This window comes from Pipra filicauda, unplaced genomic scaffold (assembly GCF_003945595.2).
Source record: "Pipra filicauda isolate LSUMZ 115617 unplaced genomic scaffold, ASM394559v2 scaffold950_size86934_pilon, whole genome shotgun sequence".
NCBI classification, from domain to species: domain Eukaryota; kingdom Metazoa; phylum Chordata; class Aves; order Passeriformes; family Pipridae; genus Pipra; species Pipra filicauda.
The window spans coordinates 1-27,951 of record NW_024105143.1 but is presented as its reverse complement, the minus strand read 5'-3'; the positions used below and the strand labels follow the sequence as shown (position 1 = coordinate 27,951).

At 63.9% G+C, this 27,951-nt stretch overlaps 4 protein-coding genes and 4 non-coding genes across 10 annotated transcripts; 4 read left to right on the top strand and 4 right to left on the bottom strand.

The window, feature by feature from the left end:
* Positions 1 to 21,948, top strand: LOC113992629. The gene is made up of 22 exons (XM_039391368.1): positions 1 to 2,052; positions 3,706 to 3,765; positions 4,203 to 4,445; positions 4,993 to 5,061; positions 5,375 to 5,542; positions 6,007 to 6,287; positions 6,373 to 6,805; positions 7,106 to 7,246; positions 7,859 to 7,995; positions 8,340 to 8,449; positions 8,495 to 8,695; positions 9,006 to 9,139; positions 9,623 to 9,911; positions 11,821 to 11,943; positions 12,136 to 12,471; positions 12,810 to 13,139; positions 13,316 to 13,636; positions 13,731 to 13,850; positions 14,757 to 14,978; positions 15,495 to 19,267; positions 21,148 to 21,284; positions 21,901 to 21,948. Exons 1-21 carry the CDS (start codon positions 274 to 276, stop codon positions 21,265 to 21,267), a joined length of 9,390 nt encoding a protein of 3,129 aa, XP_039247302.1. The 5' UTR covers positions 1 to 273; the 3' UTR covers positions 21,268 to 21,284; positions 21,901 to 21,948.
* Positions 2,828 to 12,884, bottom strand: LOC113992625 (deleted in malignant brain tumors 1 protein-like). Of its 3 annotated transcripts, none has more exons than XM_027730104.2 (17): positions 12,794 to 12,878; positions 10,917 to 11,789; positions 9,570 to 9,902; positions 8,890 to 9,219; positions 8,352 to 8,681; positions 7,885 to 8,012; positions 7,532 to 7,727; positions 6,955 to 7,272; positions 6,400 to 6,729; positions 5,969 to 6,295; positions 5,263 to 5,619; positions 4,978 to 5,120; positions 4,699 to 4,894; positions 4,105 to 4,437; positions 3,659 to 3,979; positions 3,317 to 3,433; positions 2,828 to 3,055 (listed from the first exon to the last, which is right to left on the bottom strand). In XM_027730104.2, the coding sequence occupies exons 2-17, from the start codon at positions 11,023 to 11,025 to the stop codon at positions 2,970 to 2,972; spliced, it is 3,954 nt and encodes a 1,317-aa protein (XP_027585905.2). In that variant the 5' UTR covers positions 11,026 to 11,789; positions 12,794 to 12,878; the 3' UTR covers positions 2,828 to 2,969. The 3 variants fall into 3 exon arrangements, with proteins under 3 accessions (XP_027585905.2, XP_039247306.1, XP_027585906.2); XM_039391372.1 differs by having other exon boundaries at positions 10,917 to 11,794; positions 12,794 to 12,875; XM_027730105.2 differs by lacking the exon at positions 6,955 to 7,272 and having other exon boundaries at positions 10,917 to 12,884.
* Positions 21,446 to 21,907, bottom strand: LOC120325346 (vegetative cell wall protein gp1-like; the record flags this gene model as incomplete). Its single annotated transcript, XM_039391367.1, has 3 exons — positions 21,881 to 21,907; positions 21,613 to 21,712; positions 21,446 to 21,531 (listed from the first exon to the last, which is right to left on the bottom strand). Coding segments are annotated over exons 1-3 (213 nt in total), but the record flags the coding sequence as incomplete, so codon positions are not given.
* On the top strand, positions 21,906 to 27,568 carry LOC120325352 (uncharacterized serine/threonine-protein kinase SBK3-like; the record flags this gene model as incomplete). The annotated part of the gene is made up of 5 exons (XM_039391381.1): positions 21,906 to 22,098; positions 22,204 to 22,288; positions 22,331 to 22,616; positions 23,052 to 23,612; positions 27,507 to 27,568. Coding segments are annotated over exons 1-5 (1,187 nt in total), but the record flags the coding sequence as incomplete, so codon positions are not given.
* Positions 25,157 to 25,238, bottom strand: TRNAS-GCU. The gene has a single exon. It is a non-coding gene; the product is annotated as a tRNA-Ser (tRNA).
* On the top strand, positions 25,804 to 25,875 carry TRNAM-CAU. The gene has a single exon. It is a non-coding gene; the product is annotated as a tRNA-Met (tRNA).
* On the top strand, positions 26,266 to 26,339 carry TRNAT-AGU. Its single transcript has one exon. It is a non-coding gene; the product is annotated as a tRNA-Thr (tRNA).
* On the bottom strand, positions 26,944 to 27,015 carry TRNAE-CUC. Its single transcript has one exon. It is a non-coding gene; the product is annotated as a tRNA-Glu (tRNA).
* Positions 27,569 to 27,951: the final 383 nt, after the last annotated feature.

Sequence of the window (27,951 nt, the reverse complement as noted above, 5' to 3'; positions counted from 1 at the left end):
AGGACTGGGGGGGACTGGCAGGGGACTGGGACAAACTGGGAGGGGCCTCAGCTCAGACGGTCCCCAAACCCAGCTCAGGGTATCCCTAAACCCAGCCTGGGAGGTCCCCAAGCCCGGCCTAGAGGGTGCCCAAGGGGATCCCCAAACCCAGCTCTGGGGGTCCCTAAGCCCGACTCTGGGGGTCCCCAAGCCCAGCTCAGGGGGATCCCAGGCCCATCCCCTCCCCTGTGTCTCCTCTCACCCTCTCACCTGTCCCGGGTTCCAGGTGTGGCCATGGAGGCGTTGCGGGGGAGGGGCCACGAACCCCACTTTTCCCGACGGATCCTGGAGGAGCCTCGAGGGGAGGAGGAAGAACCAGGTGAGGAAGAACTTGGTGAAGAACCAGGTGAGGAAGAGGAACCAGGGGAGGAGGAAGAACCAGCTGAGAAGGAAGAACTTGGTGAAGAACCAGGTGAGGAGGAAGAACTTGGTGAGGAAGAACCTGATGAGGAACCAGGTGAGGAGGAACCAGGTGAGGAAGAAATTGAAGAACCAGCTGATGAAGAACCTGGTGAGGAAGAGCTTGATGAGGACCCAGGTGATGAAGAACCAGGTGAGGAAGAAGAAGAACCAGGTGATGAAGGCCAGGAGGCAACTCAGGTGACACCAGGAGGAGCCTCCTGCGCCCAGGTGAGGCCTCCAGGTGAGGCCTCAGCCCCTCCCCTGCGCCGGCGGAAGCCTCGCCTGTACCTGAACCCCCGGCGGCCCCGCCCCAGCCGGGAACACCTGGAGAGCCCCGAGGAACCTGGACCTTCTCACGGGAACCACCTGCAGGTACTGTGGGGTCGCCCGGGTGAGCTGGGCCACGCGGGTGAGCTGAGCCCAGACGAGCTGGGCCACGCGGGTGAGCTGGGCCCAGATGAGCTGATCCCAGGTGAGCTGGGCCCAGGTGAGCTGAGCCCAGGCGAGCCCAGCCAGGCCTTCGTGCAGCTCATCGACGAGCGCGGCGTCTACTCCACGGCCAAGCTGGTGCTGGGCGGGCGTGCCGGTGCCGGTGCCGCGAGCCCCGCGGGCGAGGCGGAGTGGGCGGAGCCGCCGGGCGAGGCGCCGGCGCCGCTGGAGATCCGGCGGGTGATCGTGGCCGAGAAGCCCTTCCAGTGCCCCGTGTGCCACAAGGGCTTCAAGCGGGCGTGGGAGCTGCTGAGCCACGAGGTCGTGCACACCGAGGCGCGGCCCTTCACCTGCCAGGCGTGCGGGGCCACCTTCAAGCGCCACTCGGACTTCAAGAGCCACGGGCTGGTGCACACCGAGGAGCGGCCGCACCGCTGCGACCTGTGCGGGAAGCGCTTCAAGCGCTCCTCCAACCTGCAGGAGCACCGGCGCATCCACAGCGGGGAGCGCCCCTTCGCCTGCCCGCGCTGCCCCAAGGGCTTCAAGACGCCCTACGAGCGCCAGCGGCACGCCCTGACGCACCTGGGCGCCGACAAGCCCTTCCGCTGCGGCGACTGCGGCAAGGAGCTGGCGACGGGCGCGGCGCTGCAGCTGCACCGGCGGCAGCACTGCGAGGACAAGCCGCACGCCTGCGGCGTCTGCGGCAAGAGGTTCACCTACGGGCACTCGCTGAAGGTGCACGAGCGGGTGCACACCGGGGACCGGCCCTTCACCTGCGGCCTCTGCGGCAAGGGCTTCAAGCAGAGCAACGCGCTGGCGTCGCACGAGCGGGTGCACACGGGCGAGCGGCCCTTCGCCTGCCGCACCTGCGGCAAGGCCTTCAAGCAGTCGTCCTACCTGGCCATCCACCAGCGCGCGCACACGGGCGAGCGGCCCTACGGCTGCGAGGCCTGCGGCAAGGCCTTCGCCCGGCCCTCGCTGCTGCTGCAGCACCGGCGCGTGCACAGCCAGGCCCGGCCCTACGAGTGCAGCTTCTGCCACAAGTTCTTCAAGGACCTCGCCTACCTGGGCGTGCACGAGAAGGTGCACACGGGGGAGACGCCCTACAAGTGCGGGGTGTGCGCCAAGGGCTTCGCGCACCCCTCCAACCTGCTGCAGCACCAGCGCGTGCACAGGGACACCTGAGCGCCGGGGCGGGGCGGCCGGGGCGGGGGTGTGCCCCAAAAACCTGGTGCGGACCCCAAAAAGCTGATGGACCTGTGTCAGGACACCTGAGAGACAGGTGAAGGGAGCCAGGAGAGGTGTGCACCCCCAGAACCTTCAGCAGCAACACCTAACTGTGACACCTGAGCCCCAGGTGAGCAGACCCTGGACCTGCACACCTGGACAGGTGTGGTCCCCAAAACCTGCAGCACCTGAACCACGACACCTGAGCTGTGACATCACTGACACTGGACACGCCCCCAGGACCTGTGGGACCCCCGACACACCTAAGGCCAGGTGTGCACACCTCACCTGAGCCCTCACCTGGATTTTTGGGGTGGAACAGCCACACCTGGCACCCCAGGTGCACTTGGGACTGGGCAGGTGCTCACCTGGATCCTCCTTCCCAGATTCCTCAATCCCGGATTTGTCCCCCTTTGGATGGGACAACTCACCTGTGGGCACCTGGACTCACCTGTGGGCACCTAAGTCTCATCTGTGGGCACTTGGGGCTCACCTGAGTCTCACCTGTGGACACCTGGGACTCACCTGTCCCACCTAGGTGGTACCTGTAGTACTGGGGGTGGGGTCTGGGCATACCTGGGTGGGGCATATGCTAATTAAATAATGGTTAATTAATGACATCATTGGTGTTCTCACCTGATTTCACACCTGGAGGGTTTGGGGACCCCCCAAAATTCACATCTGGAGGGTCAATCCCCCCTCCCCCCAGAATTCACACCTGTCTCACCTGGATGGCTGAAAACCCCAATTTTATTAATTTCCACCCCATTTTCCCACTTTTTTTGCTCCCCTCCACCTGCCCCAGGTGTGTGGGGACACCTGAGCCCCCCCAGGTGTGTTTGGGGGGGGCAGGTGAGAGGTGACAGGTGAGATCAGGGGGCATCGTCCTTGATGAGCTGCAGTGTCTCCACCTCCTCAGGGGGGACCCTCCTGGGCAGGTAAATGGCCCCCAGGTGACCTGTGGGGGGAGGGGACACACCTGGTGACACCTGGGGCAACACCTGGGACACCTGGAAGACACCTGGGAACACCTGGGGAACACCTAAGATACACCTGGGGATACCTAGGACACACTTGGGAACACCCGGACACATCTGGGGACACACCTGGGACACACCTGGATATACCTGGATAAACCGGGACACACCTCGAAACACCTGGGGACACCTGGGACACACCTGGAGGCACCTGGGACACACTTCAGGGTGGCGGGACTCACCTTTACCTGGGGCTTCTCCCACACACCTGGTCCTCAAGGTGAGCCAGAGCAGGACCCCACTGAGTGACGTCAGCAGCCCCAGCAGGGCCACCAGGGGTGCACAGGTGGGGGGCACACCTGGTGGGGGGGGGACAGGTGAGAACCCCCCAAACCTGGCCTTACGTGCGCCACGTGTGGGAGGGGTTAATTAGGCGAGAGGGGAAGGGGGGGTTGGAAGATTCAACTTCAATTACCTGTGCAGGTGAGCCACCTGTCCCACCCCTACCTGTCACACCTGTCCTGGCTCTACCTGTCACACCCGTCCCCCCACCTTGACACCTCCCTCCCCGCCCTGTGCCTCACCTTTGGGCGTGGCGCACACGACACCTGCGGCCCCACCTGTGTGGCAGGTGCCCGGCCTCGCTCCCTCCCTCAGGCACTCCAAGAGCAGCGTCTCGGAGCCCCGACAGGTGAGACCCTCCAGCGCCGCCCCCGGGGCCAGGTGAGCGCCGACAGGTGCGCTGAGGGCGGGGCCGCAGCCCAGCTCCTTGCACACCACCTCTGCCTCCAGCAGGCTCCAGGTGCGGCCGCACACGCCCAGCCAGGTGTGGTTGTGCAGCACCTGCCCCTGCCCCGTGCAGGGCCCGGGGCCGTCCCGCAGCCGCACCTGCAGGGGGGTGGGACCTGCGGGGGAGGGGCACACACCTGAGTACGCCTGGGCACACCTACAGCCTCCTGCCCGTGTTACCTGAGCACACCTGCCCCTCCCCAGCCCCACCTGAGCCCCCTCCCCCCGCCCCGCCCCTCACCTGTGCACACCACACTTGCGTCCTCCTCATGGTTGCAGTTGTGGACCCCCCAGGGGCCCTTGTCGCACTCTTCCAAGGTGTTCTCTTCACCTGTGCAGCCCACGTGGTCCAGCAGGACGGGCCCCACTCCTTCCCCGAAGTGGGCGTGGCCGGGGGCGGCCACGGCGTCCCCACAGCCCAGCTGGCGGCAGGTGACCCGCGCGTCCCGCAGGTCCCAGGTGTCGTCGCAGACCGTGCCCCACCTGTGCTCGTGCAGCACCTCCACCCGCCCCGCGCAGGGGGTGGGGCCGCCCACCAGGCGCACCTGGAACTGCTCCTCCGTCACGTTGGCACCTGGGCAGGTAACGGGAAGGTGAGGGGAAAGGTGAGGTGGGCAGGGGGTTATCTGAGAGGGATGAGGTGGGGTGGGAGGGTGAGGTTGATGTGGAGGTTACCTGAGCCCACCTGGGCTCACCTTAGCCCTCCACCACGCACCTGAGGTCACCCGGACTCACCTGAGCACATCTGGGCCTATTTGTGTCCACCTGGGCACACCTGAGCCCACCACAACACACCTGATCACATCTGGACCCACCTGATCCCCCCTGGGCTCACCTGAGCACACCACACCCGCGTCCTCGCCGTGGTGGCAGTTGTTGCTCCCCCAGGGCTGGGCGCGGCACTGCGCCAGGTGCGTCTCGTCCCCCGCGCAGGTGATGTCATCCAGCCAGATGGGCCCTGCCCCCTGCCCGAAATGGGCGTGGCCATGGGCGGCCCGGGCCTCCCCGCAGCCCACCTGGCGACAGACCACCTGGGAACGCCCAGGGACTCTCCTGAGTGTCACCCAGGACACCTGGGCACACCCAGGACACACCTGAGCCCCCCCCGACTCACCTGGGCCTCCTTCAGGTCCCAGCTGTCGTCACAGACTGTCCCCCATTGGCCATCGTGGAGCACCTCGACACGCCCCATGCACAGGTGAGGCCCGTCCACCAACCTCACCTCACCCGAGCTGGAGTTACCTGCCGGGGGGGCACCTGCACAGGTGGGAAGGGGGGTTAGAGGGGATCTGCACACACCTGGATGCTTGTTCTGCCTTCCCCTTCCAGCACAGGTGGGGGCACCTGTTGCAGGTGGGGACAACTGGGGGGTCGCCTGGGGGTCACCTGGGAGGGTTACCTGAGCACACGACCCCGGCGTGGTCCAGGTGATCACAGGTGTGCCGCCCCCAGGTGCTGCCCGGGCACTGGGCAATGGTGGTTTCGTTGCCGACGCACCTGAACCCGTCCAGCCAGGCAGGACCGGGCCCCGCCCCAAAACGGGCGGCTCCAGGTGTGCTGAGGGCGTGGCCGCAGCCCAGGTGACGGCAGACCACCTGGGCAGCCGCCAGGTCCCAGGTGTGGCCGCAGACAGTGCCCCAGGTGTGGTTGTGGAGAACCTCGACGCGCCCCGAGCAGCGGTGGGGGCCGTCAGCCAGGCGGAGCTCACCTGGCTCACCTGAGCTTCCAGGAAAACTGGAGCGCCCCTGGGTCACACCTGGAAAACAGGAGACACAGCCAGGTGTGGGTACCTGGCCAGGTGTGCTTACCTGGCCAATGGTGTCCCCTCCCAAGGTGTTCACCTGCCTCTGTGGTTACCTGGCGGGTTTGGGGTGCCGGGGGGTGTTTTTGGGGTCCCCAAGGGTGTTTTTAGGGTGCCAGGGGGTCTCTGGGGGAGTCACTGGGGGGGTTTGGGGACATTGGGGGGTCTCTGGTGGGTTTTGGGGGGGTCATGGGGACATTGGGGGACATTAGGGGGTCTCTGGGGATTTGGGGGGTCTTTGTGGGGTAACCTGAGCCCAGAGAGGGTCTCTGGGGGAGGTGTTTGTGGCCCCCTCCAAACTCACCTGTACAGGTGACGTGGGCGTGTCCTCCATGGCCGCAGGTGCGGGGCCCCCCCCAGCCCTTCACCTGGCACTCCAGGAGAGCCCCCTCGTCCCCCCGGCAGGTAACGGCCTCCAGCCAGGTGAGCTCGCCCTCGCCTGGCCTCACCTGGTCCACGCCCGCTGCTCCCCCACAGCCCACCTGGGCGCAGACCACCTGGGCGGCCGCCAGGTGCCAGGAGTGGGCACAGATCCCACCCCAGCGCCCGGCGTGGAGCACCTGCACCCTCCCCGAGCACCTGTCGGCACCATCGGCCAAGCGCAGGTGGGTCAGGTCGGCCAGGTGAGAGCCTGCAGGTGAGGGGACACACACCTGGTCAGATGAGGGGGGGTTTGGGGCACCTGCTGCTCACCTGCGCACACCTGAGCCCACCCGCCCCTGCCCTGCGGCTCACCTGCGCACACCACGCTGGCATCCTCGTTGTGCTCGCAGCCGTGGATGCCCCAGCTCTTGTGGCGACACTCATCCAGGTGCCCCTCGTGGCCCTGGCAGGTGAGCCCGTCCAGCCAGATGGGGCCACGCCCCTCCCCGAAGCGCGCGCGGGGCGGGGCCGAGATCACCTGGCCGCAGCCCAGGGAGCGGCACACGACGGCGGCGGCGGCGAAGTCCCAGGTGTCGTCGCAGACCGTCCCCCAGGCGCCGGCGTGGAGCACCTCGACCCGCCCTGCGCACTCACCTGGGCCGCCCACCAGGCGCACCTGGGCACCGCCCGACGGCTCCGCACCTGCGGGCAGGGGAAGGGGGAAGGGCACACCTGGTTACCTGCGGGGGGGTGGTACCTGGCGGGGGGGGGATTACAGGTGTGAAATGAATGGGTGACGCCCTAAACCACACCTGAGAATGGCAGGACCCAGGGGAAGGTGGTACCTTGCTGGGGGGAATCACCTGTTCTACCTGCCCGGGGGGGAGGAATCACCTGTTCTCCCTGCCCAGGCACCCCGAGCCTCACCTGAGCACACCACACCTGCAGCTCTCCCACCCTCACAGGTGCGCTGGGCCCACGGGCTCGTCCGACACTCCCCAAGGTTCTTCTCTGTCCCTTGGCAGCTCACCTGGTCAAGCCACACCTGCCCAGGTGTGCCGAACTCCGCCCCTCGCAGGGCGGTGCCGCAGCCCAGGTACCGACAGACCACCTGGGCGGCCTCGTGGGACCAGCCCCCTGCACAGACCCCGCCCCACCTGTCCAGGTGAAGCAGCTCCACCCGCCCGGCGCAGCGGTGGGAGCCGTTGACCAAGCGCAGGTGAGGCGGCTCCGGGATCAGGGAGTCTGGAAAGACACACCTGGGTGAGGAAGGAGCTCAGGTAACCCCCCCCAGGTGAGCTCCGGGTTGTCCTCACCCCCTCTTCTACCTGGGAAAGGTGGGGGGAACACCTAGGTGAGGCCCAAAACCCCCCCTGCCTGGAGCACAGAGTTACCTGGGGGCCCTGATACTCCTCTCACCTGTCCCCAGAGCTCACCTGGCACAGGTGGAGTGGGAAGGACACCTGGGGGTCCTGCCACCCCCCTCACCTGTCCCGGAGCTCACCTGAGCACACCACACCTGCGTCCTCGCCGTGGTAGCAGTCGTTGCGACCCCAGGGCCGGGCGGGGCAGGCGGACAGGTGAGGCTCCGCCCCTGTGCAGTTGGTCTCATCCAACCAGATGATGCCAGTGCCCCGCCCGAACTGGGCCCTCCCAGGTGCCGACAGGGCCTTCCCGCAGCCCACCTGGCGACAGACCACCTGGGCGGGCCCAGGACACACCTGAGTGTCCTCAGGACCCACCTGAGCATCCTCCGGACCCACCTGAGCACCCCCAGTACCCCCCCGTAGGATCCACCTGAGCCTCCCCAGCCCCACCTGCCCCTCTCCAGCCTCACCTGACTCCCCCGGGACTCACCTGGGCGTCCGCCAGGTCCCAGGTGTCGTCGCAGACCGTGCCCCACCTGCCGTTGTGGAACACCTCGACCCTCCCGGCGCAGCGGCTGCCGGAGCTCACCAGGCGCACTTGGTCGGCCTCGGGGTTACCTGGGGGGCAGAGAGGGGCACAGGTGGGAGGAGGGAGAGGGTCGAGACACACCTGGAGCACCCTGGTACCTGTCCAGGTGCTGCCCTGGCACCTTCTCGGGTGCTGAGCCTTGACCAGGTGTGTCCCCAGCACCTCCTCAGGTGCTGCACCTCCACCAGGTGCTGCAGGTGCCTCCAACCACCCCAAACACACCTGGACCACCCTTCCCAGCTGCCCCACCTGTGGCCACCTCAGGGGCGCCAGGTGAGCGCTGAAACCCCCTCCCAGCCCCCAAAACCAGGTGGAAACCCCAGATGAGCCCCCTCCAGGTGTGTGTGTCCCCCCAGGGTGCTGCTCACCTGTGCAGACCACGCCTGCCGCCCCGCCCAGGTGACACGTGCGGTTCTCCCAGGGCTTCACCTGGCAGCCCAGGAGCTCCCGCTCTGTCCCCACGCAGGTGACGCTCCCTGGCCACACCTTCATCTGCTCCCGCCCGAACCAGGAGCCTCCAGGTGCGGAGAGGGCGTGGCCGCAGCCCAGCTGCCTGCAGACCACCTGGGCCTCGGCCAGGCCCCACCCGTGGTCGCACAGGGCCGCCCAGGTGCCCCCGTAGGACACCTGCACCTGCCCCTGGCAGCGGGTGGAGCCGTTGGCCAAGCGCACCTGGGCGGGCACCGCCATCCTGGAGGCTGCAACGACACAGGTGAGCTCACCTGGAGGGGCTGGGGGGGGCAGGGGGCAGGGGGAGGTGGCAGCAGGTGGGGTCAAAGGTAAGTCCCAAACTCCAGCAGGATGTGGTTCTGTGGTCGCTCACCTGAGCCAGGTGAGACCCAGATGTGCCCCAGGTGTCCCCAGCTATCCCCAGCTGTGTCCCCAGATGTCCCCAGGTGAGTTCACCTGAGCAGATGACGCCGGCGTCCTCCCCGTGGAAGCAATTGTTGTCCCCCCAGGGCTTGGCGGGACATTCCAGGATGGAATTCTCCGTCCCGGTGCAGTTCACCTCGTCCAACCAGATGACGTCGTGGCCCCGGCCGAAGTGGGCGTGGCCGGGCGCGGCGAGGGCGTGGCCGCAGCCCAGCTGGTGGCAGATCACCTGAGCATCCTGCAGGTCCCAGCCGTCGTCGCAGACCGTGCCCCACCTGTGCAGGTGCAGCAGCTCCACCCGCCCCGAGCAGCGATCGGGGCCCTCCCGCAGCTGCAGGGAGCCCAGCGATGACGTCACCGAGTCTGGGGGGACAGGGGTGACAGGTGAGACAGGTGGGACAGGTGAGACAGGTGAGACAGGTGGAGCAGATGGGACAGGTGAGGCAAGTGAGGGGGAAAAATGGGGGGGGAAAAGGGGGAGAAATGGGGTAAAAAGGGGAGAAACGGGGGACAAATGTCCTGGACAGGTGAGACAAGTGGGACAGGTGAGACAGGTGAGACAGGGGGGAAACTGAGGAAAATCAGAGGGAATCAGGGAAAATCAGGGAAAAATTGAGGAAAATAGGGGAAAACTGGGGGGAAATGGAGGAAAAGTGGGGGAAATGGGGCCGCGGGAGGAGAAGGACGGGAAGCGCGGGCGGGCGGCCCCTCACCTGCGCACTCGACGCCCACGTCCTCGCCGTGGCCGCAGTTGTGTTGCCCCCAGGGCCGCGCCCGGCACTGCTCCAGGTGCCCCTCGTGCCCCGCGCACTTCACCTCGTCCAGCCAGATGGGCCCCTCCCCCTCGCCGTACCTGGCGCCGGGGGCGAGCGCCCGCAGCCGCCCGCAGCCCACCTGGGCACAGGTGACCTCGCCCTCGGCCACGCCCCAGCCGTCGTCGCACACGGTGCCCCAGGTGAGGTTGTGCAGCACCTCGACCCGCCCCGAGCAGCCGTCGGGACCCCCCTGGAGGCGCACGGAGACCCCCGGGGGGGACGGGGACACACCTGGGACAGGTAAAGGGAACAGGTGAGCTCAGGGACCCCCCTGGAGGCGCAGGGAGACCCCCGGGGGGGACGGGGACACACCTGGGACAGGTAAAGGGAACAGGTGAGCTCAGGGACCGCCCTGGAGGCGCAGGGAGACCCCCGGGGGAGACGGGGACACACCTGGGACAGGTGAAGGGAACAGGTGAGCTCAGGGACCGCCCTGGAGGCGCAGGGAGACCCCCAAAAGGGGAAAATTGGGAAAAGCGGAGAAAAAAATGGGAAAAGGGAAGAAAAGTGAAAGGAAAATCGGGGGAAAATGGGGGGAAATTGGGAAAAAGTGGGGAATAATGTGGAAAACTTGGGAATACTGGGAAAAACTGTTGGAGTTGAAGGTCCCGGGGCCGGGAAATCACGTGACCGGGCTCAGCCGGGTCCCCAAACAAACCAAAATGACCCAAAATCGCGACTTTTGCCCCCCAAAAAATCGATGTGGGGCCGAAAAGGGGGAATTTGGCCCCGAGCCCAGGAATTCCTGGGAAAAAAAAACAACTAGGGAGAAATGGTGGAAAATCACGTTTTTCACGGGTTTTTAAGGAAGAGGGGAGGGGGGAATGTTGGTTTTGGGGGAAAACTCAGAGAATTTTGGGCAAAAAACATCAATTTGAGGGTAAAATATGTTGATTTTGGGGTAAAATCCGTCGATTTGGGGCAAAAGATGCCAATTTTGGAGTAAAATTCTTTGACACAGGGCAAGATGTCAATTTTGGGTCAAAATATGTTGATTTTGGGTCAAAATACATTGATTTTGAGGTAATGTCCAATTTTGGGTCCAAATCCTTAAATTTTAAGTCAAACCCCTCCAGTTTTGGGTCAAAATCCTTCAATTCCGGGTCAACCCCCTTCAATCTGGGAGCAAAATCTTTCTGTTTGGGACCAAACCCCTTCAATTTTGGGTCAAAATCCTTCAATTTTGGGTCAGAATCCCCCAAACTGGGTCCCCAACCCCCCCGGCCCCCCCATGACGTCACTCACCACACAGGTACGTCATGGCCAGGAGGGTCCTCAGCGCCGCCCCCCTCCAGGTGAGAGGGTCCCCCCTGGGGAGGGTCCGGCGCCCACCTGAGCCACCTGAGCCCCCCATCCCGGCCCAGGTGAGCCGGTCCCAGGTGAGGGGGAGGCGAGGGGTCCCGGCATTCAACTGGGAGGGCGAACTGGGGTGGCCCCTCCCCCCCTGGACCAGCGCCAGGTGTCCAGGTGACCCTTCTCCCCCCCCGTGACCCCGCGGTTGCGTCAGCGGCTTTTCCAGGAAGAAAACCGGGACAAACCCGGGAGGGTCCAGAGGTTCCCCCTCCCCCACCCCCGGCACGCGGAGGGGGCACCTGAGGGGGCCGCACCTGCTTCGGGGGGGCAGGTAAATCCCACCTGGGGGGCTCAGGTGTTTCTCGGGGTCCCTAAAACCGCTGGGGGGGGGCTCAGGTGTGTCTGGAGGCCCCCAGGTGTGTCTGGGGGGGCTCAGGTGTGTCTGGGGGCCCCCAGGTGTGTCTGGGGGGGTTCAGGTGTGTCTGGGGGGGTTCAGGTGTGTCTGGGGGCCCCCAGGTGTGTCTGGGGGGGCTCAGGTGTGTCTGGGGGCCCCCAGGTGTGTCTGGGGGGGCTCAGGTGTGTCTGGGGGCCCCGAGGTGCATCTGGGGGGGCTCAGGTGTGTGGGGAACTCAGGTGTGGCAGGTCCTTAAAGCACTGGGGGGGGCGTAGGTGTGTCTGGGTGTTCCCAGGTGCGTCTGGGGGTCCTAAGGTGTGTTGGGGGGACTCAGGTGTGACTGGGGGTCCTCAGGTGTTGGAGGGGCACTCACCTGTCCAGGACACACCTTCTCACCTATGCAGGATACACCTTCTCACCCGTGACGTCACCTGTTCTGGACATACATTCTCACCTGTGCAGGCCACACCTGTGCCCACCTCAGCCCCTGCTGGGACCTCACCTGTGCCCAGGTGTGCACTCCCAACATGAGGCTCCTTTACCTGCAGAGCCACCTGGGGCTGCTCCTCTACCTGTCCCTGAGCGGTGAGTGGGGGGGGACACAGCTGGGGGGGGACAGGTGAGGTGGGGACACACCTGGACATTGGGAGACACTTGGGCTTTGGGGTCACACCTGTTCCTGGGGTCACACCTGGACTTCAGGGTCACACCTGAGACACACCTGACCCCCTCCACACCTATCCTGACTCTCCTCTTGTTCTCTCCCCGCCCATCCAGGTCCCGCCCTGGCCCCACCCTCACCTGTCCCGCTGCGCCTGGCGGGCGGCCCCGGGCGCTGTGCGGGACGCGTGGAGGTGCTTTACCTGCACAGGTGGGGGACGCTCTGCGGCCACACCTGGGGCCTGCCCGAGGCTCAGGTGGTCTGTCGCCAGGTGGGCTGTGGTCCCGCCCTGTCAGCGCCAGGCGGGGCCCACTTTGGGCAGGGGGAGGGGCCAGTGTGGCTGGACCGGGTCACCTGCACAGGCACTGAGGGCCACCTGGGCGAGTGCCAGGTGGGGCCCTGGGGAGAGGCCAGCTGTGAGCACGGCGCTGACGTGGGTGTGGTGTGTGCAGGTGAGGCAGGTGGGGCTTGGGGAGGGGCGGGTAGGGGGCTCAGGGAGGTGGGGAAGGGGGGGGGTTACCTGGTTGGACCTACCTGTGACCACACCTGAGCCCAGAACCCTCCCAGACTCACCTGTTGACCCCAGAACCCTCCCACAGTCACCTGTTGACCCTGAGACCCTCCCAATACTCACCTGTTTGATCCCAAACCCTCCCAGACTCACCTGTTGACCCCCAAACCCCTCCCAATGCTCACCTGTTGGCCCCAGAACCCCTTTTCCCGCCTGAAGCCACACCCCAGCCACATCTGGAGCCCCGCCCAGGTGCGCCACACCTGTCGTGCCCCGCAGGTGCGGAGGCGGCGTCGCAGCTCCAGGTGCGCCTGGCCAACGGCTCCAGCGCCTGCGCGGGGCGGGTGGAGCTGTTCCGCGAGCACAAGTGGGGAACCGTCTGCGACGACACCTGGGACCTGCAGGACGCGCAGGTGATCTGCCGCCAGCTGGGCTGCGGCCACGCCCTCGCCGCGCCCGGCCACGCCCACTTCGGCCGGGGGGCGGATCCCATCTGGCTGGACGGCGCCCACTGCACAGGTAGGGAGCAGGAGCTGGCGCAGTGCCAGCTGCACACCTGGGGCGAGCACGACTGCAACCATGGCGAGGACGCGGGCGTGGTGTGCACAGGTGAGGCGCAGGTGGGTGCAGGGGAGGCGGGGGGGACTGTGGGGTGGGAGGGGGGAGCGGGAGGGGCGGTGGGCTCAGGTGTGCTCAGGTATGGGGTTGGAGTGGGTCTAGGGGGGGCTCAGGTGGGTCCAGGGGGGATTCTCAGGTGTGCTCAGGTGTGTGCCCCTCCCTCGCAGGTCCCACCCCCCTGCAGGTGCGGCTGCGGGACGGCCCCGGGCCCTGCGCGGGGCAGGTGCAGGTGCTGCACAACCACACCTGGCTGGGCGTGTGCGGCCGCACCTGGAGCCTGCTGGAGGCAGAGGTGGTGTGCAAGGAGCTGGGCTGCGGCCCCGCCCTCAGTGCACCTGTCGGTGCTCACCTGGCCCCGGGGGCGGTACTGGAGGGTCTCACCTGTCGGGGCTCTGAGATGCTGCTCCTGGAGTGCCTGAGGGAGGGGGCGGGGCCGGGCACCTGCCACGCAGGTGGGGCTGCCCGAGTGGCCTGCGAGGAGCTGGAAGGTGAGGCACCTGTGGGTACCTGTTCTCACCTGTCCTCACCTGTACGTCATCATCTGTCACCTGTGCTCACCTGTCTCACCTGTCTCACCTGCAGACCTGCTGGGCTCCTGTTCGGTGCTGGAGGGGCTGCTGGGGGTTGGGGGGGGGCTCTGCGGGGCCCTCCTGGGGCTCTACCTGTGGGCCAGGTGTGCTGGGCGGGGCCGGCGCTTCACAGGTAAGGCCGGGGGGAGGGGCAGGGACTCCCCTCGGACCCCCCAAAAACCCCCCAGAGCCCCCAACCCCCCTCCCAAGGCCCCCAGGACCCCCCCAAGACCCCCAACCCCCCCAAACCCCTTCCAAACCCCTCCCAAGATCCCTAAGACCCCTCAAACCCCCTCCCAAGACCCCCAAAGCCGCCCCAGGAGCCCTCAACCCCCCCAAAAAACCCTCCCAACCCCCTCCAACCCCTCAAGATCCAATAGGACACCCCGGGGACCCTCCAACCCCCTCTCAAACCCACCAAAACCCCTTCCAAGACCCCCAGGACCCCCCAAGAACCCCCAACCCCCCCCAAACCTCCCTCAAATCCCTCCCAATCCCACCAAGACCCCCCTAAACCCCTCCCAAGACCCCCAAGTCCCCCCAAGGACGCCCAGACCCCCTCAAATTTTGCAGACAAGCCCCTGCTCCAGATGCCAGAGGAAGCCGGGACGTCACCTGAGCCATAGGAGCCCCCCCCGAATCACCTGGGACCAACCCAAAACATCTTGGGACCCCCCAAAAATACCTGGGACCCCCCTAAATCATCTCTGAGCCCCCAAAATACCTGGGACTCCCCTAAATCACCTGGGACCCCCCCCAAATGACCTGGGACCCCCCCACACCAAAAAATACCTGTGACCTGTTCTAGGGGTCTATTGGTCTTTACTGGGGGATACTGGGGCTGTACTGGGAGGATACTGGGGCCATACTGGGGAGATACTGGAGGGGGGCCACTGGGGCCATATTGGAGATCTGTAACCCCCCTAAAATACCTGTGACCCTCTCAAAACACCCGTGACCCCCCTCAAAACAGCTGTAACCCCCTAAAATACCTGTAACGCCCCTAAAATAAAAACCAGTAAAAACCGGTAAAACCCAGTAAAATCTCCCAAAATGCGACGGTGGGGGCGTGGCCTGCCTGGAGGGGGCGTGGCCTCCGCCGCTGTGCGTTCACGGGTGGGGCGTGGCCTCGTGAGGGAGGGGGCGTGGCCTCGTGAGGCGGCGCGGCCCGGTCGTTGCGCGGCGGCGGCAGCGGCGGGTCCAGCCCTGCCCCGGCTCGGGCCCCGGAGGAGCCTCCGAGATCCCGGCCCTGCCCCGGCGGGTGAGCGAGAACCGGGGGGAGGAGGAAAAGGAGGAGGAGGAGGAGGAGGAGGAAGCGGCGGGGCCGCGGCGGCGGCGCCTGCGCGGGGAGGGGCCTGGGGGGGGAAGGGGCGGTGACTCTGAGGGGAGAAGGGGGCGAGGCCTGAGGGGAGGACAGGGCGGGGCCCGAGGCGAGAGGGCGTGGCATGGCGGGGCTCGCGCGCGGCGGGACCTGAAGAGGACGGGGCGGGGCTTGCGTGGGCTCGCGCGGGCTCGCGCGGGGCGTGGGCGTGGCCCGAGGGGACGGAGGGGGGACGGAGGGTTTCTGGTCACGCCCCCCTGTGTTGGCCACGCCCCCATGCGCTGTCTTGGTGTGTGTCCCCCCACGTTCCGTGCTGGGTCTGGGCTCTCACCTGTCCCTGTGTCCCCGTATGCCAGGTCTGGAGTCCCACCTGCCCCCCATGTTTCAGATTTGGAGTCTCACCTGCCCCCAATATTTCACGTCTGAGATCTCACCTTCTCCCTGTCTCCCCCTCAGGTGTGACCATGGCAGGCACCGCCCCCGCTCCGGGCGTCCCCGAGCATCCCTTCACCTGCCGGGAGTGCGGGAAGTCGTTCCGCTGGTCGTCCCGCCTGTCCCACCACCTGCGCAGCCACACTGGTGAGCGGCCCTACAAGTGCCCCGAGTGCCCCAAGGCCTTCAAGGGCTCCTCCGCCCTCCTCTACCACCTGCGGGGCCACACGGGTGAGCGGCCCTACACCTGCGCCACCTGCGGCAAGGCCTTCAAGCGCTCCTCGCTGCTCCAGACTCACCTGAGGGTGCACACGGGCATCCGGGCCTTCGAGTGCGCCCAGTGCGGCCTCACCTTCAAGTGGGCGTCGCACTACCAGTACCACCTGCGGGCGCACACGGGCGAGCGGCCCTACCGCTGCCCCGTCTGCCCCAAGGCCTTCAAGAACTCGTCGAGCCTGCGGCGGCACCGCCACACCCACACGGGGGAGCGGCCCCACACCTGCGGCACCTGCGGGAAGGGCTTCGCGCAGGCGGCCAACCTGCGGCAGCACCTGCGGGTGCACACGGGGGAGCGGCCCTACACCTGCGGCACCTGCGGCAAGAGCTTCACCCACTCCTCCAACCTGCACCTGCACCGCCGCACCCACGGCCCCACCCACCCGCCAGGACACGCCCCCTCAGCCACGCTCACCTGCCCGCAGAGGCACCCGCCGGGCCGCGGCCCCGACGCCCCAGAGGAGCCACCCCGGAGGGGCCTCACCTGCGCGGGGCGGGAGGTGGCCGGGCCGCCCCCGGCACAGCCCCAGCGCTGCCTCTCCTGCGGGAAGAGCCCCAAGAGCCCCTCAGCGCGGCCTCACCTGCCCGAGCGGCCCCGGGGCGGACCCTGCGGCAAGCCCTGCGCTCACCTGGCAGTGCCGCTCGGCCACGCCCTGGGCGAGGCTGCTGAGGTCGCGCCCGTCCCCGAGGAGCCGCTGCCGCCCCCCGAGCGGCCGTACAGGTGTGGCGAGTGCGGCAAAGCCTTCAAGGGCTCCTCGGGGCTGCGCTACCACCTGCGGGACCACACGGGTGAGCGGCCCTACACCTGTGCCACCTGCGGCAAGGCCTTCAAGCGCTCCTCGCTGCTCCAGACTCACCTGAGGGTGCACACGGGCATCCGGGCCTTCGAGTGCGCCCAGTGCGGCCTCACCTTCAAGTGGGCGTCGCACTACCAGTACCACCTGCGGGCGCACACGGGCGAGCGGCCCTACCGCTGCCCCGTCTGCCCCAAGGCCTTCAAGAACTCGTCGAGCCTGCGGCGGCACCGCCACACCCACACGGGGGAGCGGCCCCACACCTGCGGCACCTGCGGGAAGGGCTTCGCGCAGGCGGCCAACCTGCGGCAGCACCTGCGGGTGCACACGGGGGAGCGGCCCTACACCTGCGGCACCTGCGGCAAGAGCTTCACCCACTCCTCCAACCTGCACCTGCACCGCCGCACCCACTCGGCCGCACGGCCCTTCCACTGCCCCGCCTGCCCCAAGGCCTTCGTGGTGGCCGCCTACCTGCAGCGCCACCTGCGCACCCACCGCGCGCCCGAGCCGCGCCCCCCGGCCTGTCTGCTGCTGCGGGGGGGGCCGCCCCTCCCGCCCGCCGCCCCCCGCAAGGTGCTGCTGCTGCCTGGCCCCGCCAAGGCCGCCCAGGTGCCCACCCGGGCTCACCTGGCGCAGGTGGGGAAGGGGCCGCACACCTGGCAGAGCGTCCTGGTGGTGCCGCCTGGGGCGGGACAGGAGGGGGCGGGGACGAGTGTGATCTTGCTGAGGGGCGGGATGGGGCCTGCAGGTGTGCAGGTACAGGTGGCTGAGGCGGCAGGGGTGGCGACAGGTGTGGCAGGGGTCACAGGTGTGACGGGTGGGGCAGGCATGGCAGGTGTGCAGCTCCTCCAGGCCACCGAGGTGACAGGTGTGGCAGGGGTCACAGGTGCTCCAGGTGTGGCAGGGGTCACAGGTGTGGCAGGTGGGACAGGTGTGGCAGGTGTTACAGGTGTTACAGGTGTGCAGCTCCAGGCCACCGAGGTGACAGGTGTCACAGGGATCACAGGTGTCCCGGGTGTGCAGCTCCAGGTGTTGCCAGAGGTCACCAACATCCAGGTGCGGGGCGGGGAGGGGACAGGTGTGACAGGGGTGACAGCTGTTCCAGGTGTGGCAGGTGTGACCAGGGTAACAGGTGTCACAAGTGTGACAGGGGTGCCAGGTGTGCAGCTCCAGGCCACTGAGGTGACAGGTGTGGCAGGGGTGCCAGGTGTCACAGGTGTCACAGGTGTGCAGCTCCAGGTGTTGCCGGAGGTCACCAACGTCCAGGTGCAGGGCAGGGAGGTGACAGGTGTGACAGAGGGGGCAGGGGTGACAAGTGTCCTAGGTGTCCCAGGTGTGACAGGTGTCACGGGTGTCGCAGGGGTGAGAAGTGTGACAGCTGTGACTGGTGTCACAGGTGTGACAGGTGTTGCAGGTGTCACAGGGGTGCAGCTCCAGGCCACCGAGGTGACAGGGGTGACAGGTATGACAGGAATGACAGGGGTGACAGGTATGACAGGGGTGCCAGGTGTGACAGGGGTGCCAGGTATCCCAGGTGTGACAGGGGTGCCAGGTGTCACAGGTGTCACAGGGCTGCAGCTCCAGGTGCTGCCGGCACCCTCCGAGGTGACCAAAGTCCAGCTCCAGGTGTTACCACCACCACCTGAGGTGACCAATGTCCAGCTCCAAGCGCTGCCACCACCCTCAGGTGTCACCAGAGTGCAGCTCCAGGTGCTGCCACCTCCACCTGAGGTCACCAAAGTCCGGCTCCAGGTGCTGCCACCACCCCTGGATGTCACCTGTGTCCAGCTCCAAGCAGGTGAGGTGACCAATGTCCAGCTCCAGGTGTTGCCACCGCCCCCTGAGGTGACCAATGTCCGGCTCCAGGCGCAGCCACCACCCTCAGGTGTCACCTGTGTCCAGCTCCGAGCAGGTGAGGTGGCCAATGTCCAGCTCCAGGTGCTGCCACCACCACCTGAGATGACCAACGTCCATCTCCAGGGCACTGAGGTGACCAAAGTCCAGCTCCAAGCGATGCCACCGCCCTCCCAAGTGACCAATGTCCAGCTCCAGGTGCTGCCACCACCACCTGAGGTGACCAATGTCCATCTGGAGACCATGGAGGAGGTACCCAGTGCCCACTTGGAAACCTTGGAGGTGCCCCCTGTGCACCTGGAGACCTCAGAGGTGCCCAGTGCCCACCTGGAGACTTTGGAGGTGCCCCCTGTGACCCTGGAACTCAGCACAGAGGTGCCCAGTGCCCACCTGGAGATGATGGAGGTGCCCCATGCCCACCTGGAAACCTTGGAGGTGCGCAGTGCTCGCCTGGAGACATCAGAGATGCCCAATGGCCACCTGGAGACCCCCAAGGAGGTGCCCAATGCCCACCTGGAGCCCACGGAGGTGCCCAGTGCCCACCTGGAAACCTTGGAGGTGCCCTCTGTGCACCTGGAGACACCAGAGGTGCCCAGTGCCCACCTGGAACCCCCTGAGGAGGTGACAAATGTCCACCTGGAGACCTTGGAGGTGCCCAGTGCCCACCTGGAGACCTCAGAGGTGCCCAATGCCCACCTGGAGGTGATGGAGGTGCCCAGTGCCCACCTGGAGCCCACGGAGGAGGTGACAAATGTCCACCTGGAGACTTTGGAGGTGCCCAGTGCCCACCTGGAACCCCCTGAGGAGGTGCCCAGTGCCCACCTGGAAGCCTTGGAGGTGCTGGGGGGGGCATCTGCCTACCTGTGCCTGCAGGTGAGCAGGTGAGGGGGCACCTCGGGGGCAGTGCCCCAGGTGAGGGGGTATGTGTGGGTACCTGGCGGGGGGGAGGGGTGTTACCTGTGTCCCCCTGTCAAATAAAGGTGCCCCTCCCCCCCAAGTGTGTCTCATCTTGGGGGTGGGGCCTTGAGGAGGCGTGGTCATGTTGGGGGCGTGGCCATGGGTTCCATAGGGGTCATGGGACCTGACCAGTATGGTCCCAGTATCCCCCAGTACAACCCAACTGCCCCCAGTATGGCCCCACTGAGTCCCAGTGTGTCTCCAGTATCGCCCCAGTACAGCCCCAGTACAGCCCGGCTGACTCCCAGTACGGCCCCAGTACAGCCCAGCTGACTCCCAGTATGGCCCATCTGACTACCAGTATCCCCCCAGTATGGCCCCACTCCCTCCCAGCCCCCTCCCAGTGCCCCCCAGTGCATTGAACCCCCCTCCCAGTCCATTCCAGTGCCTCCCAGTATATCCCAGTCCCTTCCCAGTGCACTCAAACTCAAAGTCCCTCCAGGCCCCCCTCCCAGTGTCTCCCAGTCCCTTCCCAGTAAACTGAAACTCCCTCCCAGTCTCTCCCAGTATATCTCACTCCCTTCCTATTGCACTGAAACTCCCTCCCAGTCCATCCCAGTTCCTCCCAGTATATCCCAGTCCCTCCCAGCCCCTTCCCAGTCACTCCCCTCCCCTCCCAGTGCCCCCCAGTCCCTCCCCTCCCCCTGCAGTGTCCCCTTCCCTCCCCCTCCCCACCTGTCGGTGTCACCTGTCAGGGCCGTGACCCCGCGGGGGCTCATTAATCCCTCCTCCCCCCCCCGCGGGTAATTAATACCCCCTGCCGAGGGCGATTAATCATTCCCGGGGGCTCATTAATCACCCACCGAAGGCAATTAATCATCCCCTGCCGGTAATTAACCCCCGGCAGCTCGTTAGTGAACAGCTGCTCCCGGGGGGGGGTCACGACCCCCCAAATCCCCCCCCCGGCAACACCTGGCCCGGCCCCGGCCCCTCCCAGTACAGCCCAGTACAGCCCAGTACAGCCCAGTGCACTGAAACCCCTTCCCAGTGCCCCCCAGTCCCCTCCCAGTCCCTCCCAGTGTCCCCAAATCCCTTTCCAGTGCCCCCTAGTTCCCCCCAGTCCATCCCAGTCTCTTCCCAGTGCACTGAACTCTCTCCCAGTACCCACCAGTACCTCCCAGTTTCTCCCAGTGCCTCCCAGTGCCCCGAGCCCCCGCTGTGTCCCCTCGGGGTGGGGGAGGGTCTGGCGGGGGGCCCGGGGTGGGGAAGGGCAGGGACAGGTGCGGGGGGACCCGAAATAGCCGGGGGGGGACAGGGCCAGGTGGCACCGGTGGCACCAGTGGCACCATCACCGGGGGCACTGGGAGAGACTGGGGGGCACTGGGATATACTGGGAGAGACTGGAAGATACTGGGGTATACTGGGATATACTGGGAGGCACTGGGAGGGAGTTTCAGTGTACTGGGGGGCACTGGGGACACTGGGGGGGCACTGGGGACACTGGGGACACCGGAGACACTGTGCCCCAACCTGTCCCTCTGTCTCCTCCTTGTCCCTTTGTCCCCCCCGTCCCCCCGTGTCCCCTCCAGGTCCCCCCATGTCCCCCAAGCCCCCCCATGTCCCCACGACACCCATGTCACCCCCGTGTCCCCTCCAGGTCCCCCCATGTCCACCCGATGTCCCCCTTGTCCCTCTGTCCCCTCTGTCTCCCCCGGGTCCCCATGTCCCCCCATGTCCCCCCCATGTCCTCCATGTCCCCGTGCCCCCTCTGTCGCCCCCCCTTGTCCCAGTGTCCCTCTGCCCCCCCCCGTGCCCATCTTTGGCCGTGGGTGACACACACGTGTCCCCACACGCAGGTGACAGAGATTAGCGGGGCCCGGGTGGCACCGCGGGCACGGGAAACTCTGAGTCACAACCGCAGGGGCCGCCGAGGGGGCACCTGGGGGGGCACCTGGGGGGGCACTGACACCCCCTGACCCACCGGGGGACACAGGTGAGACACCGGGGCCACCCCTGGGGACACCGGCAGGAGGGGTGGCACCTGGGGGCAGGGGGGCGGAGGGGGCGGGGACAGGTGGGTTGGGGGGACAGGTGGCACCTGGGGGCAGGTGATGGGGGGAGACCTGGATGTTGGGCAGGACTGGGATGGGTTGAGTTGTACTGGGATGGATTGGGGTGGACTGGGATGGACTGAGATGGACTAGGTTGGACTGGATTATACTGGGATGGATTGGGCTGGACTGGAGTGAACTGGAATGGACTGGGTTATACTGGGATGGAGTGGGATGGACTGGAATGGACTGGGTTATATGGGGATGGACTGGGATTGAGCTGGGCTGCACTGGGTTGAACTGGGTTATACTGGGCTGGACTGGGTTGAATTGGGCTATACTGGGCTGGACTGGGTTTGACTGGGACAGACTGGAATGGAATGAGCTGAGCTGGGCTGATATCGACTGTACTGGTCTGTACTGGTCTATAGTGGGCTGCCCCAGAGGAGGCGGAGGGGGATGAAGATGAAGGTGAGGAGGATGAGGATTAAACTGGGCTGGGCTGTATTGGAGTGAATTGGTCCATACTGGTCCATACCGGTCCATACTGGTTCCCAGGGCCCATGGAAGCAGCGGCCGAGGAGGAAGAGGAGGAGGAGGAGGAGGGGGAGGCCCAGGAAAGGCTCCTGCAGCACCTGATGGTTCAAACAGGGCGGGACCTCCCCCAGTGCCAACTGGAGCAGGACTGGGACGTACTGGGAGAACTGGGCAGTGGCTCCTACGGGCACGTGGTGCTGGCCCAGCCCCGAGACGGGGGTGAGGGGCTGGGGGGGTACTGGGAGGGCTCGGGGGGCTCAGGGAGGGGGGATTTGGGGGTACCTGTGCGCCAGGTGAGCACCTGACACACCTGACACACTTCAGGCTCTGCCCCCAAACACACCTGGGAGATCCAAGGGGCTCTGGGGTGGTCTATGGGGTGGGGTAACCTGTGCCCAGGTGCCCCCAGGTGTGCCCAGATGTGTCTATAAGAGGTATAACCCATCCCCAGGTGTGCCCAGGTGTGTCTCTGGGGGTATAACCCATCCCCAGGTGTGCCCAGGAGTGCCCAGGTGTGTCCCCACCCTTGCCCAGGTGCGCCGGTGGTGCTGAAGCTGCTGCGGAAGGACCGGACGGGCAGGTGGGGCTTCCTGCGGGAGTTCTGCACTCACCTGTGCCTGCGGGGGCAGCTCACCTGCCTGCAGGTGCTGCCCCTGGCCTTCGAGACCCCCACCCACTTCGGCTTCGCGCAGGAACACGCACCTGCCGGGGACCTGTGTGGGCTGCTCACACCTGGGGTGAGTGCTCAGGTGTGCGGAGACTCACCTGGGCGGGCTGCTCACACCTGGGGTGAGTGCTCAGATGTGTCCGGAGTGGGCACAGGTGTGTTTGGGGGGGGACAGGTGTGAGGGGGAAGGATGGACAGGTGTGAGGGATGCACCTGTCTGGGACCTTTGCGGGCTCCCCGAGAACAAGGTGAACCCCTGCACTCGTAGGTGACCCCACAGGTGACCCAAGGTGACACCAGGTGACCCCAAGTATCTCCAGGTGACCCCAGGTGTGTCCCCCCCTCCACAGGTGAGTCTCCCTGAGTCCCAGGTGAATCCCTACACTCACAAGTGACCCCACAGGTGACCCAAATGATGACTCCAGGTGACCATAGGTGACCTCAGGTGACCCCAGGTGACATTGGGTGACCCTGTGTCCCACCAGGCGTGTCCCCCCCTCCTCAGGTGGGCCTCCCTGAGCCGCAGGTGAAGCGCGTGGCCACCCAGGTGGGCGCGGCCCTGGATTACCTGCACGGCCACGCCCTGGTGCACCGAGACGTGAAGCTGGACAACGTGCTGGCCTTCGACCCCCAGTGCCAACTGGTCAAACTGGGCGACTTCGGCCTCACCCGCGTCATGGGCTGGCAGGTGGGGCCCACCTGCGGCTCGGGCCACGCCCCCTACGCCGCACCTGAGCTGTGCCACCTGCGCGAGGCGGAGACGCTGCGCCTGGAGCCCAGCCTGGACGCCTGGGCCTTCGGCGTCCTCCTCTTCGCCCTCCTCACAGGCACCTTCCCCTGGGGGGTGGCTGCGCCCTCAGATCCCCAGTTTGGGGAGTTCCAGGTGTGGCAGGGCCGCACCTGGCAGCCAGGTGGGCTCACCGGCGGGGGGGAGGTGCCGCGTGCCTGGCAGGGGTTGGGGGAGGCGGCGCTGGAGATGCTCCGGAGGCTCCTCCGGCTGGAGCCCGACAGGCGGAGCCACGCCGGGGAGGTGAACAGGTACCTGGACAGGTGCTGGGGAGGGCAGGTGGGGAGGCCTGAGGGGGGTGGGAGCGGGGCAGGCACACCTGGGGATGGGTCAGACACACCTGAGGATGGATTCAACTCACCTGGGGATGGGTCGGACACACCTGCATGTGGGAGAGAAACACCTGGAAATGGGTTGGACACACCTAGGGATGAGTTAGAAGTACCTGGGAGTGGGTCAGAGACAGCTGGGGATGGGTCAGACACACCTGGATATGGGTCAGACACACCTGGATATGGGTCAGACAGACTTGGGGATGGATCAGACACACCTGGATATGGGTCAGAGACACCTGGATATGAGTCAGACACACCTGGGTATGGGTCAGACACACCTGGATATGGGTCAGACACACCTGGAAATGGGATAGATACAGCTGGGGATGGGACTGAAACACCTGAGAATGAGTTGGACACACCTGGATATGGGTCTGGAACATCTGGAGATGGGTCTGACTCACCTGGGAATGAACTGGAAGCACCTGGGGATGGGATAGAAACACCTGGAGATGGGTCAGACACACCTGGATATGGGTCAGAAACATCTGGAAATGGGTCTGGAACACCTGGAAGTGGGTTGGAAGAACCTGGGAGTGAATTGGACACACCTGGGAATGGGACAGAAATACCCGAACGTGGGCTGGAAACACCTGGAATGGGCTGGAAACACCTGGAAATGGGATAAAAGCATCTGGAAGTGGGAACGAAACACTTGGGAATGGGTTGGAAATACCTGGGAATGGGATGGAACCTCTTGGAAGTGGGATAAAAACATCTGGAAATGGGTCCAAACCACTTGGAAACAGACTGGGAATACCTGGGAATGGGATGGAACTCCTGGATGTGGGATAGAAATGCCTGGAAATGGGATGGGAACACTTGGGAATGGGATGGAAGCACCTGGAAATGAGCTGGGAATACCTGGGGACCCCCAAAAAAGGGGAGTTGAATAAAATTCCCTGTTTTTTGCCTTTTTTTAACCTGTTTTTACCTGTTTGGGGCTCTTGGGTGGAAAAAGGTGGGAAGAGGGTGGAAAAAAAGGGAAAAGGGAGGAAAAAAGATGGAGAAAGGGTGGGGGAAGGCTGGAAAATGATGGAAATACTGGAAAAAATATGGGAAAACAGTGGAAAAGGATGAGAAAGAGTAGGGAAAAGATGGAAAAGGGTAGGAAAAGGTGAAAAAAAGGTGAGAAAATAGTGGCAAACTGCAGAAAAAGACTGGGGAAAAGGCAGGCAAAGGATGAAAAAGGATGGAAAAAGGGTGGAAAAGGGTGGAAAAAATGGTGAGAAGGGTACGAAAAGGTGACGAAAAGGTGGAAAAGGGTGGGAAAAGGGTGGAAAAAAGTGGAGAAATTGTTGAAAACCGAGAGAAAATGCTGGAAAAAAGGCAGGTAAAGGATTTAAAAAGGGTGGGAAAAGGACGAAAAAGGATGGAGAAAACGATGTAAAAGGAGGGGAAAGGGACGGCATTTGCTGCAGATCCCCCGAAAAATGAACCTCAATCACAAGAGGGCGGTTTTGGGGAACCCCCCAAAAACGCGGTAACCGACGAGGGTGGGATTCGAACCCACGCGTGCAGAGCACAATGGATTAGCAGTCCATCGCCTTAACCACTCGGCCACCTCGTCCGCGGCTGCGCACTCGCGCCCCGCGCCCATCTGGCTCCTGGAGGGGCGTGGCTTTACAGCAAGGGGCGTGAATGGAGGCGTGGTCTCCGATCAGAGGGCGTGCTGTGGGCGTGGTTTACCCACCCCGGAAATGAGGGTTCGAATCCCGGGGGAGCCAACTCGGGGAAGCGGGGAGGGTTTTAAACACATTTTTAAAAATGAATAAATACATGAAATGAATAAATTAAATAAACAAACTAAAAGAATAACATAAGTAAATAAAAATAAATAAGCTAAAGGAATAAGGAGGTTAAATAAATAAATTAAATTAATTAAATTATCTAAACGAATAAATTAAATGAATAAATTAGATAAATTTGAATTAAAAAAATTAGATAAAAGTAAAAAGATAAAAATGAATTAATTAACTAAATGGTTAGATCAATCAATCAATCTCTATATGTACGTGTATAATAACATGCAATAAATTGTGTATTTTTTTAAACTGCTCCCGTTTTCGGCCCAGTTGAGCCCCACTCTAAGTAATTATGATTCATTACGAGCAATTAGGGCCCCCTTTTCCAGTAGCAGAGTGGCGCAGCGGGAGCGTGCTGGGCCCATAACCCAGAGGTCGATGGATCGAAACCATCCTCTGCTAATGCTGTTTTTTCTCCCCCTCATTTCCTTCTTTCCCCCACTAATTTTCACTTTTTTTTTTTTCTTTTTCTCCCCCTATTTTTTCCTAACTTTCCTTTTTCCCCTCTTTAGTTCTCCTCATTGTCCTCCCCTCCCATTTCCCCTCCTTTTCTGGGGTTGTAAAGGGTTTTTTTGGGGGCGTCTCCACCCTCGGGAAGGTCCCGGGACAAGGATGGGGGTGGGAAAAGGGTTTTTTGGGGGGGTTTCCTCCCTCAGGGGGTTCCGGGACAGGTGTGTGTGTACGTGGGGATTTTGGGGGTCTCCCTTCTCGGGGGATCCCGAGTCTCGCGGGGGAAGGGGAGGGGAGGGGTTTGGGGGTCTGATGGTCTCTGATCTGCCCTCGCCCAGCGCCGGCGCCGTGGCTTAGTTGGTTAAAGCGCCTGTCTAGTAAACAGGAGATCCTGGGTTCGAATCCCAGCGGTGCCTCTGCCTGTGTCGCGACAGACAGCACTGGCTTTTGACCTCCTCCCCCTTTTTTCTATGTGCTTTTCTGGATTTTTATGGGCTTTTATGTATTTTTATACTTTTTATGGGTTTTAGGGTATTTTAATGTATTTTTTGTGGAGGCTTCATGGAGGTTTTATGTATTTTTATGGCTTTTAAATGTACTTTTATGTTTTAATGTATTTAAATGTTTTTATTATAAATAATAATATATTACAAGTCCTTTAGCAATATTACAAATACTATAAATATTTCCTTATTATTATAGTATAACATATATTTTTAATGTATTTTTATGTTATATATTATACATTATATCATCATCATCATGGCAGGGCTTCACGAACGAAGATTTGGGAAAGGCTCTATCCGCATTTGTTACATGCACGTTGGTGGCTAATGAGGCCAATACGAGATAGACATTACATAGTACATCATGTATGTTGCATATATTCTGTATCATATTTATTTTTAAAAATTTATTAATTATTACAGTAAAGGAGTTTGGCGAGTGGGGAAAGAGGAAGAGGGAAAAATGGAAATAAGAAGGAGGAAAAAACGGGAACAAAAAAAAGAAACTTCTTTGTTCCCTGACCGGGAATCGAACCCGGGCCGCGGCGGTGAGAGCGCCGAATCCTAACCACTAGACCACCAGGGATCGCTGAAAAGGAGCACTTGGACCCCCCTGGCACAGTTCAGAGACCCCCTGAGAGGGGAGGGACCCCCAAACATTCCCTCAGATGAGTCCCGGGACCTCCGGAGGGAGGAGACCCCCCAAATCCCCCTCACGTGTGTCTCGACACCCCCCATGGGGCGAGACCTATGGGGGGGTCTCTTGGGGGTCTCTGGGGGGGTCTCTGGGGGCCTATGGGTGTCCATAGGGGGTGTATGGGGGGTCTTTGGGGGGTCTCTGGGGGGTCTCTGGGGTCCTAATGAGGGGTGTCCCCCGCCCCCTCCTCGTGTCTCCGCGCGCCCCCGTCGACCCCGCTCGGGCATCTTCGGTCACCTTCGGCACCGGTTCGGCTCCGCTCGGGGACCTTCGGGGACGTTCGGAAACCTTCGGGCCGGGCCGGCTCCGTTCGGCTCCGTTCGTCCCAGTTCGGTTCCATTCGGCTCCGTTCGGCTCCGGTTCGGCTCCGTTCGTCCCAGTTCGACCGAGTTCGGCTCCGTTCGGTTCCGTTCGGCCGCGTTCGGCTCCGCTCGGGCCGCAGGTGAGCGGGGCCCGGCCGGAGGGACCGCGGGGTCCGGGAGGGGGGGCAGCGGTTTTTGGGGGGCGTCGCGAGAGAGGTTTGGGGGGGTCTAAAGGGAGGACACGTGGGGGGGGGGGCTGGGGTTAGGGGGGAAGGTTTGGGGGGTGATTTTGGGGGGGCTCAGGTGTGGGCAGGTGTGGGGGGAAGGTTTTGGGGGGTGATTTTGGGGGGTTCAGGTGTGGGGCAGGTGTGGGGGTGATTTTGGGGTGCAGGTGTGTGGGGGCAGGTTTGGGAGGTGATTTTGGGGGGTTCAGGTGTGGGACAGGTATTGGGGGACTGGTTTGGGGGGGAGGTTTTGAGGTGCAGGTGGGTAGGGGAAGGTTTTGGGGGTGATTTTGGGGGGG